Here is an 11,582-nt window from a genome sequence, read left to right on the forward strand (position 1 = left end):
TGCTCTTCTCTAATTGTTGGTGTTGTTGAGTAAGATATTGATTTTGTTTCTTCTTTTTTGATGTGTGCATATATTGCTATAAATTGATCTCTGAGTACTACTTTCATTGTGTCCCAAAGGTTTTGGGAAGTTTTATTTTCATTCTTGTTTATTTCTAGAAATTATTTTTCCCCCACACTTTATTTCTTCTATTATCCAGTGGTTCTTGAGCATTGTGTTACTCATTTTCCATGTATTTGATTTTTTCCCCTTGGTCTTCTATTTTTGATTTCTAATTCTATAGCATTATGATCCAAGAAGATGCTTTGTAGAATTTCAATATTTGTAAATATATTGAGGCTTGTTTTATGGCCTAACATATGGTCTATTCTGGAGAATGATCCATATGCACTGGAGAAGAATGTGTATTGTACTTTTGTTGGTTGGAGTGCTCTGTATATATCTGATGTCAAGTTGGTTGACTGTGTTGTTGACATCATCTGTATCTTTGTTGAGTTTTTTTTTTCCCCCCTAGTGGTTCTGTCCTTCCTCGAAAGTGGTATATTAAAGTCTCCTACAACTAATGTAGAATTGTTTGTTTTTTCTTTCAGTTCAGTTAATGTTTGCTTTATGAATTTTGGAGCTCTTTCATTGGGTGCATAGATATTTATTATGGTGATGTCTTCATGATTAATTGACTTTTTTAACATCATGTAGTGCCCTTCTTTGTCCCTTATGCTGGTTTTTACCTTGAACTCTATTTTATCAGTAATTGATATTTCTGGTCCTGCCCTTTTTTGGTTGCCATTAGCTTGATATATTTTTCTTTCCGTTCCTTGATTTTTAACTTATTTTTATCTTTGTGTCTTTGATGAGTCTCTTATTGACAGCATATCAGTGAGTGCTCTTTGCTCATCCAATCTGCCACTCTTTATCTTGATTGGTGCATTTAGTCCATTCACATTCAGTGTAATCCATGATAAGTATGAATTTATCGTTGTCATTCTGTTGTATTTTTTTGTTGTTATTTGTAATTTCTTTGTTGCAAGTATTTTTTGGTGCTGAGTTCATTTTGTTATCAAGTATTTTTTGTCTTTTGTTCATTATTGTTGGTTTTGTGTTTACTAAGCCCTTGTGATTTTATTCTTTCTTAGTTTGGTTATAAGAATTGTTAATTTTCTTTGTGGTTACCCTGAAGTAAATTCTTATCTCTCTAAGTTTGGAAAAATCTGTTCTATAAAGACATTCTTAATTTCACCCTCATATTTGAGGGACACTTGGCTAAATATGTAATTCTTTGTTGGCAGTTTTTCATGGTTTTGTATATGCCATCCATTGCCTTCTTGCCTACATGATTTCACCTGAGAAATCAGAGCTTAATCTTATTAGTCACCCATTGTAAGTCACATTTTGTTCTTCTCAAGCTGCTTTCAAGATTCTTTGTGTTTGGTTTTGGAGAGTTTTATTATGATATGTCTTGGTGACTTTTTTATTGGAGTCTGCCCTCTGGGATTTGTTGAGCTTCTTGAGTGGCTATATTTCCATCTTACCTGATATAGGGGAAATTTCCTGATGATAAGTCTTCAACAGGCAAACAGGGCCAGTGGCCAGAACAGGTAAGGCAGGATAGAGCTCCCAGGTGGCAGGAAGTAGCGGCAGACAGGGCTAGTGGCTGGAACAGGTAGGAGGAAGTCCAGGAAGTGAGTGGAGCAGTTGCAACAGCTAAGGGAGACAAACTTGTCTGTCAGTTTGTCGTACTGTGGTGGCTTGTGTGTTGCTGTGAGGCTGGAGGCTGTGCCAGCAGTGGTGCCCATGGTAGCCTGGTTGGTAGAGCTTCCAGACTGAGACAGAGTCAGAAGAAGGAAGAGGCCATCCACTTCTCAAAGAATTGGCCAGTGAAAACCTTATGAATAGTAGTGAAACACTGTCTGATATATTACTGGAAAATTTTATGAGTGTCCCTGAAATGGTGTCTGATACGATGTCGGAAGATGAGCCCCTCAGGCCGGAGGGTACTCATAATATGACTGGGAAAGAGCTGCATCAGCAGAGTAGAGCTAACCTTAATGATACGGATAAAGTAGAGTTTTTAAGACCTTCATTTACTGAAGTGGCATGACTCAATATGAGAAGAAGCGATTGCAAACATCCATTAATAATCAGAACATGGAATGTAGGAAGTATGAATCTAGGAAAATTGGAAGTTGTCAAAAATGAAATGGAATGCATAAAGATTGATCCTAGGCATTAGTGATGAAATGGACTGGTTTGGGCCATTTTGAATCAGATAACCATATGATCTATTATGCCAGGAATGACAATTGAAGAAGAATGGCATGGCATTCATTGCCACAAGGAATATTTCAAGATGTGTCCTGAAGTACAATGCTGTCAGTGATAGAATAATATCCATACGCCCATAAGGAAAGCCAATTAATACTATTACGTGAAAGCCAAAGATGAGGAAATTGAAGATTTTTACCATCTTCTGCAGTCTGAAATTAACCGACCATGCAATCAAGATGTGCTGATTATCACTGGTGATTGGAATGCAAAAGTTGGAAGCAAAGAAGAATCACTGATAGTTGGAAAATTTGATCTTGAAGATAGAAATGATACTGTAGATCACATGATAGAATTTTATAATGTCAACAACTTATTCATTGCAAATAACTTTTCTCAACAACACAGATGGTGGCTATACACATGGACTTCATCAGATGGAGTACACAGGAAACAAATTGACTACATCTGTGGCACAAGGTGATGGAGAAGCTCAGTATCTTCAGCCAAAACAAGTCCAGGAACTGACTGTGGAACAGACCATCAATTGCTCATATGCAAGTTCAAGTTGAAGTTGAATACAATTAAAACAGGTCCATGAGAGCCAAAATATGACCTTGATTATATCCCTCCTGAATTTAGAGACCATTTAAAGAATGGATTTGATGCACTGAACACGATTGACCAACGAAAACCACAGGAATTGTGGGATGACATCAAGAACATTATCCATGAAGAAAGCAAAAGTACAAGAAAGGAAGAAAAGACCAAATTGGATGTCAGAGGAGACTCTGAAACTTGCCCTTGAATGGAGAGTAACTAAAGCAAATGGAAGAAATGACAAGATAAAAGAGGTAAACAGAAGATTCAAAAGGCAGCTTGAGAAGACAAAGTCAATGATTACAATGAAATGTGCAAAGACACAGAGCTGGAAAGTCAAAGGGGAAGAACATGTTTGGCATTTCTCAAGCTGAAAGAACTGAAGAAAAAATTTAAGCCTCGAGTTGCAATATTGAAAGATTCTATGGGCAACATTTTGAAAGATGCAGGAAACACCAAAAGAAGGTGGAAAGAGTACACAGAGTCACTATACCAAAAAGAATTGGTTGATGTTCGTCCATTTCAGGAGGTGGCATATGATTGAGAACTAATGGTACTGAATGAAGAAGTTGAAGCTGCTCTGAAGGAAGTGCTGAAAAACAAGGCTCCAGGGATTGATGGGATACCCAATGAGATATTTCAACAAATGGATGCTGCACTGGAGGCACTCACTTGGCTGTGCCAGGAGATTTGGAAGACAACTACCTGGCCAACTGACTGGAAGTGATCCATATTTGCACCTATTCTGAAGAAAGGTGATCCCACAGAATTATCAAACAATATCATTAATATTGCATGCAAGTAAGATCTTGCTGAAGATAATTCAAAAGTGCTTACAGTAGTATATTGACAAGAGAACTTCCAGAAATGCAAGCTGCATTCCGAAAAGGATGTGGAACAAGTGATATCATTGCTGATGTCAGATGGATCTTGGCTGAAAGCAAAGAATACCAGAAAGATGTTTCCTTGTGCTTCATTGATTTTGCAAAAACATTTGATTGTGTGGATCATAACAAATTGTGGATAACATTGAGAAGAATGGGAATTTCAGAACACTTAATTGTACTCATGAGGAACTTGTCCATAGACCAGGAAGCTGTCGTTCTGACAGAACAAGGGTACGCTGAATGGTTTAAAATCAAGAAGGGAGTGTGTTAGGGTGTATCCTTTCGCCATACTTATTTAATCTGTATGCCAGGCAGATAATCCAAGAAGCTGGACTATATTAAGAAGAACATGGCATCAGGATTGGAGGAAGACTTATTAACAGCCTGCATTATGCAGATGATACAACTTTGCTTGCTGAAAGTGAAAATGACTTGAAACACTTACTGATAAAAATTGAAGACTGCAGTCTGCACTATGGGTTGCACAAAAATCCTCACAACGGGACCAATAAGCAGCATCATCATAAATGGAGAAAGATTGAATTGTCAAGGACTTCATTTGCTTGGTTCTACAATCAACACCAATGGAAGCAGCAGTCAAGATATCAGACATCATATAGCATTGGGCAAATCTGCTTCAAAGGACCTCTTTCAACTGTTGTAGAGCAAAGATGTTTCCTTGAAGACTAAGATGCTCTTGACACAAGCCATTGTATTTTCAGTCGCCTCATATGCATGTGAAAGGTGGACAATGAATAAGGAAGACCAAAGAAGAGTTGATGCTTTTGAGCTGCAGTGTTGGTGAAGAATGCTGAAAGTATTGTGGACTGCTAAAGGAACTAACAGATCTGTCCTGGAGGAAGGGCAGCTGGATTTCTCTTTGGAAGCGAGAATGGTCAGACTTTGTCTCACCTACTTTGGTCATCTTGTAAGAAGGAACTATTCTCTGGAGAAGGATATCATGCTTGTCAAAGTGGAGGGACAACGATAAAGGGGAATGCCTTCAAAGAGATGGATTGACACAGTGGCTGCAGTGATGGGCTTAGGTATAGCAAGCATTGTGGAGTTGGCACAAGACCAGGCAGTGTTTTGTTCTGCTGTACACGAGGTCACTATGAGTTGGAGATGAGTTGACAGCATTTAACAATAACAAAATAACAACAATAAGTCTTCAATAATTATCTCAGTTTTTTTTTTCTTTTTTTTTCACTTTGCTCTCTCTCCCTCTTGTTCTGGAATTCCAAGCAGGGTTATGTTATTTCTTTTCATATCATCCCATATAACTCTCAGGTTTTCTTAATTTCTCTTACATTTTTGTTCTGATTTTTCCTTATACAAGCTTGTGTCAAGGGATTTGTCTTCTAGCTGGGAAATGCATTCTTCAGCTACTTCAAATCTACTCTCTTGTCCTTCCAATGTGTTTTCTTTCTTTTTTAGTGCTTAACTCCTGTATTTGTAATTGCTGTTTTTGTATGATTTCTGATTGTCTATTTCATCAATTTGCTGTTGAATGATTTTCCTAAATTCAAGGGTATTGTCTGTCTTGCTTTTGTTTATGGTCTCCTTGAGATCTGAGAATGTCCTATGTTTGTATCTTTTGAGTTCTTATCACATTTATTGCTGGTTCTTCCTTGTGGACATTTCTTAATTCTTTAATTTAGACATATGTTTCTATTGTCTTGCCCTGTTTTTTGTTTGTTTGATTTGAAGTTTTCTGTTGTTTCCTAGACATTTTGAAGTTGTTGCCTTTATTTGTTGGTTATGTGCTGATTTGTTTCACCCTGGTTTTCCATTTTACTTTGTTTTAATATGTCTGTAAGTGTGGACAGGTGTCCTTCTATATTTGTTAGCTTGGCTGTCCTGGGTCACTCTGTTTCTTTGTGGTGGTGGAATAGCTGATGGAAATGTGGGTGCAGGTCTGTTTGTCATGAGGAAGATTTGCATTTGGGATGAGCAGGTGTTGTCCACCATCTGTCTTTTATCTTGTTGTGCAGGAGTTGTTGGTGTTAGTCTTGTATTGTGTGAGATGGTCATTGTGGTAGATTTGGCTGAATAGTGGAGAGTTAATGTGTGTGCCTCCCATTGGATGAAGCAGGATAAAAAAGAAAACCAAGGGGAAGAAGAAGAGATGGAAAAGATGAAAAAAATAGAATAAAAATAGAAGGTAAGAAATAGGGAAAAAGGAAAATGAATGTAAGAAGAAGAGGAAAAAGAAAAATTGAGGGGCAGAGAGATAAGTATTTGGTAAAAATGAAGAGGGAGGTGGAGGGATAGATGATTAGATAGAAAGGAAGAAAAATTAGAGAAAAGGAAAGTTGAAAAATAGAGGGAGACTAATGTAATTGAGGAGGAGCTCTTCTAGTTATGGTTAGCCAGTGGCCCTGGGAGCAGGTAGTTGTGGCAGAATCTGCTCATTCCCTGGAGTGCACACTTGTGTAGAAGAAAGGAGGTGGACGCAGGAAGTGACCTCCATGAGAAAAGGCTAAAGCTTGTTTTTTATACTTAATGTATAAAGATAGATCAGCCAGTGATGTAGGTAGGAGGAGAAGGACAGCTGCAGGCCCTGGGTCTATTTGGAGTGGTTTGCTCAGGGTGGTATTCACCCTTCAATCAAAGCTCTGTACTTCACACCCACCAGCTGCCCCACAAGAGAAAGGGCAGCCATTTTCCACAAAGATCCACAAGCCATGAAACCCCCGGAGGCGGTTTTACTTCATGCCAGAAAGAGTTGTTAAGAGTTGGACTCAAGCTTCATTTGGGGTTTGGTTTATTCAGGGAGAGTTGTGCTTCCTTTTCTCTTACTCCCTCCTGGACTCTGAGGCAGCTTAAGCTAAGGGAGGTCTGACCTGTTTCCCTTATAATCTTCTGCCACACATATGGCTTTAGCTCACCTTGAAATCCTACTGATGTGTGTACCCTGTGTCTTTAAAACCTGTGGGTTCTGTGAAGTTTTTTTTCCCTTTCTTCCTCTTTCTCCTTGTGCTTCTCTTTGGGCTGAGCCAGCTTCCCCCCCCCCCCCCCCAGTCACTGTACTAAATCTTTCCTGTCTTTACTAAATCTAATATTTTATCTTCTCTTTATATGGTCATAATTCCAGTATCATTATTTGTGTTTGTTTCACTGAGTTTCTCTGAATCTCTTTTGAAAAGAGGGGTCAGAGAGTGGTCTGTTAGTAGCATGCTATCTACTTTTGGCTTGACACTTTTCCATGTTAATAACTACCTATTTGCTTAATCATTGTAAATGGCTGCAAAATGTGCATGCAATAATCAGTAACAATAAATATTTACATTACTTCTTGATTTGGAGTATCATATACAGTGCTGCAGTAAATATCCCTTTGTCTATTTTTTGTTGTTATTTGTTTGTGTGATTATCTCCTTTTGATAAATTTCTGAAAGTGGGAGTGGTGGGTCAAAGGTATTAAAAACAAGATTTACTGCATTCTAGGAATATGTGATAGTTTATACCTCCAACAGCAGTGTGTTAGAAAGCTCCTTCTCTCTGACTCTCACTTACAGTGGGCTTTTTTGTTTTTTTAAACTTCTGCCAGTATGTTGTATGAAAAAAATTCTCACCTTATTGACAATTTTTATTTTTTAGTGAATTGTATAAATGCTTTGTGTAAAAAGGATAGTATATGTGGTGGCAAATTCTTTTTATCATTCAAGTTCTTAATTTTTTATTAAAGTAGTTTTTGTTTCAGTACTGAAAATTTTAATTACATGATTAAATAATTTTTTTTCATTTTTCTTTTTAGATTTCAGTCATGCTTAACTTTTCCCAGTCTTATATATATATATAACTTGAAGGTATAGTCTATTAGTTGTTGTTGTTATGTGCCATCGAGTCGGTCCTGACTCATAGTGCCCCTCTGAGGTGGTATCACTACAAAAGTAGATTGCCCAACCTTCCTTCTGAGGAGTGGCTGGTGGGTTTGAACCACCAGCCTTCTGGTTAGCAGTCAAGTGCCTTAGGTAGGCACTATGCTACCAGAGCTCCTATTAGTAGCAAAACTTAATCTTTTGAAAATAAATCTGGAGTTTAGATACTACCTAACATCATTTTAATGTGTGTGAACTAGCTAAGTGCGCATTATTTTGACACCCAAACATAGGTGTGACTATATGCAGTCACGATACTAATATTCTTGTTTATCTTGAATGAAGTATAAATGAAGTTCCAAAACGGAAATGTGTTAGGCATGGTTATTAGAATAGAAATACAGCCTCTCTTTGGATATGAAGAATGACAGTATTGCATATTGCTAATATCTGGTATATTTACTTTAAGATTTTAATTTACTTCAAAAACTCCCTTCATAGACAGGACTGAGAACCAGAAACGTTCTTACAATTCCTGGGAAATACACAACCTGAGGTTTTTAATATTTGTAAGACTGTTTTATACTGTACCATTTAAGGCTTTGGAATGATTTCTTCTGGTTTTGCTTTCTAAATAAGGTTAATTACATAGTAAAATAAAATTAAAATATAAAGCAATTTCAGAGAAATATTTATGTGGGGATATTTATAAATTATAACATTATACTACACTATAAGTAATTGGGACATATTCTGGAAATTCTTCATGATAAGGTCATGTTAAAACAGTTTTAACATTTATATTTTGTAAAGATTGACTTGGACTGGTCTACTACAGCATTCATTTTGGAAGGATTCTTTCACTAGAAAAGATCAGGACTCAACAAGCAACGAGGATTCTACCTTCAGGTAATATAAAATCACTTTGTGTGTAGGGTCTTGCTATTAAACATGCATGCACAGTGTTGTGTGCAATTGAGTTGAAATTGCAACCCATCACCATTCTAATAATGCAACAGCAATGACCTGAATTTCTGTGCTTTAAAAAGACAAGAAAATTAAACATTTGTTTAATGGTTTAATGAAAGTGGTTAGTCATAATATTTTTGTGTTCTTGGTTTTATTTTTCTAATCTTAAATCAGTGATTCAGTATGGTAATCATTAGTCCTGTGACCATCTACATGTCCTACCTTCTAGGTGCATGGAACTATTTCCTTTTCTCCTTTGCAGTTAGGCGTGGTCATGTGACTTGCTTTGGCTCATAAAATGTGAACAGAAGTCATGGGTGTTATTCTGGATGGAAATTTGAAGAGCCAGTTGGGGATTTGCCACATTTCTTCCTCCTGAAGAGATAATTGGGAAGAAAGTGTTGAAATGGAGTTGCTATCAGCCTGGGTCCTTAGCAGCTACAGTGGATGTAGCTTTCCTGCCTGCATTCAGTTGGATATGTAGCATGAGTGAGACATGAAGGCACATGATTTTAAGCCACTAGGATCTGGAGGTTGTATTGGTTTCCTAGAGCTGCTGCAACAAAGGACTACAAACTGGGTAGCTGAATTAGACTTGGAGGATAGAAGTCTAAGATCAAGGTGTTGGCAACACCATACTCTTTGAAAGTTTTAGGAGAGAATATATTGCATGTGTTTCTCTTATTTTATAGTGGCTGCTGGCAGTCCTTGACATTCCTGAGTTGTATAAGCATCACTCCAATCTCTGCCATTGCCATCACATGGCCTTATATCCTGTGTATCTGTTTCTCTTCTTGCTTTGTAAGTACGTCAGTCAGACTGGATAAGGACCCACTGTATGGGAGCTACAGAGAAGTTTAAGTCACAGCTCCTACCTTTCAGTTGCTTAGAGTAATGTCATATAAAGGAGGTAATACTCACATGGCATTGGTTGAACTGGGCTCTGGTTCTGCTCTATCAGTGTTAGCAAGTCATAGAAGACCTCTGACTTTTAGTTTATCATCTTTAAAGTGAGAGAAATTTGCTGCTCTGCCACTTTCAACAGAGTTGCTGGGAAAAATATGAGATAACACAAATGAAATTACTTTGACACAGTCAAAGATTATACCAATAGATGTTATTAACTCTCTGCTTTATCCTGCTGCCCTTTTTTGTTCTACAAGATGAGTATCTAGTTCTTTGCAGGGTGACTTTGAAGGAATAAATTAATCCAAATCATTAAAAACTTTTTATCTTGTTGTTGTCATGTGCCATTGAGTTAGTTTTCACTCATAGCAACCCTATGATGTACAACAGAACCAAACACTGCCTGGTTCTGTACCATCTTCACAATTGTTGCTGTGTTTGAGCCCATTGTTCTGGACACTGTGTCAATCCATCTCATTGAGGGGCTTCCTTTTTTTTTTTTTTTGCTGACCCTCCACTTTACCAAGCATAAGTTCCTTCTCCAGGGACTGGTCCCTCCTGATAATATGTCCAAAGTATGCGGGATGATGTCTTGCTATCTTTGCTTCTAAGGAATAAATTAATATAATTTAAATTGTTAAAAACTTTTAGTCTTACTTTGTATATATTGAGAAATACAGAAATGTAGGAAAAATCATCACCAATAAAAGATTTTTGTGTTCTTTTAAAGCCAAGTAAACATTCATATCATCTGTAGGTAGGGACAGTTTTATTTCATGTTTTCTAATCCATTTGTCTTTTATTTTTCTTATCTATTGCACTGGCTGTTGAATCAGAGTGACGAAAGTGTACATTCTTACCTGGTTTCCAACCTTAGAGTGAGAGTAGTTAGTCTTTACCCATTAAGTATGTTGTTAACTATAGTTTTTTTTGTTGTACTTTTTTCCTATTTAAAAAGGTTTCATTCTGTTCCTAGTTTGTTGAAAATTTTTATAATGAATGATTAATTTTGTCATATGTTTTTTCATATAAGCTGATAAGGTGTAATTTTTCTTCTTAGTCTCTTAATACAATGATTACTTGAATTTGGCTTTCAAATATTGAGCCTGCCTTGGCGTTCCCAAAATGTACGCCACTTGGTGTCATGGTGTATCATAGGTTTTATGTATTGCTGGGTGCCTTTGGGGCCAACTGGTAGGAAAATAAGGGAGAGAAAGAAAAGTAACAGGGATTTGCCTTATATTCTTGGGATGTCAGCTCTCTGATCAGATAAAAGAGTTCCCGTCCCATAGAATTGTAGATATCATCTAGCAACTGTTGCTGTCCCCACCCAGCTGCTGTCAGATTACTTGGAGGCTGGGACAGGCAGGGGAATGAAAAGAGAAAAAGAAACTAAGTGATCCCCCTTGGCCTCTCTTACTCATAAACTCACTGCCATTGAGTCGGATCCAACCCATAGTGACCCGCTCCTTGGGTTTCCAAGGCGGTATCACTATGAAAGTAGATTGCCCAATCTTCCTTCCGAGGAGTGGCTGGTGGGTTTGAACTGCCAGCCTTCTGGTGAGCAGTCAAGTGCCTTAGGCACTATGAGACTCTTTGTATCTGTATTTTATGTATTTCTGGGCTAAAGGCCTTTTTGAGTGCAAACAGGGCAACACCAGGAGAAAAATAAAGAGAAACGTATGGCTGGTTTGGTGGTACTTCACGTTCTAGGTTTCCTCTCTAACTGTCCTACTGCCACTTTACAATTTTTTTTGTTGTTGTTTAAATATATTTATTTTGTTGTTGAGAATATATACTTTAAAACATATACCACTTCAACAGTTCCTACATGAATGATTCAGTGATGCTGATTACATTCTTTAAGTTATGCAACCATTTTCGTCCTTGTGAATTGCTCTTCCCTCATTAACATAAACTCACTGCCCCTAAGGTTCCTGTTTAATCTGAGTTGCTGTTGTCAACTTGATCCTCTGTAGACAGTTTTTTTTTTTTATTGACTGATTTCAACCCATTTATTATTATTATTTATTTATTTTTTATTGTGATTTGGGTGAAGATTTACAGAGCAAATTCACTTTCCATACAGCAGTTCACATATACTTTGTCTCATGTCATTGACCACAGTTTACCA

At 37.3% G+C, this 11,582-nt stretch overlaps 1 protein-coding gene across 1 annotated transcript in view; it reads left to right on the forward strand.

Moving 5' to 3' along the window:
• ULK4 (unc-51 like kinase 4) overlaps nt 1-11,582 on the forward strand; it is a gene marked incomplete at its 3' end in the record, with an annotated part of 718,552 nt that overhangs the window by 63,496 nt on the left and 643,474 nt on the right. Inside the window, exon 8 of the mRNA XM_007949711.1 lies at nt 8,387-8,482. Within this exon, the coding sequence (XP_007947902.1) occupies nt 8,387-8,482 (96 nt within the window). The remainder of the gene's footprint in view (nt 1-8,386; nt 8,483-11,582) is intronic.

The sequence above is a fragment of the Orycteropus afer genome, unplaced genomic scaffold (assembly GCF_000298275.1).
Source record: "Orycteropus afer afer isolate SDZICR_OR568_19922 unplaced genomic scaffold, OryAfe1.0 scaffold00250, whole genome shotgun sequence".
NCBI classification, from domain to species: Eukaryota; Metazoa; Chordata; class Mammalia; order Tubulidentata; family Orycteropodidae; genus Orycteropus; species Orycteropus afer.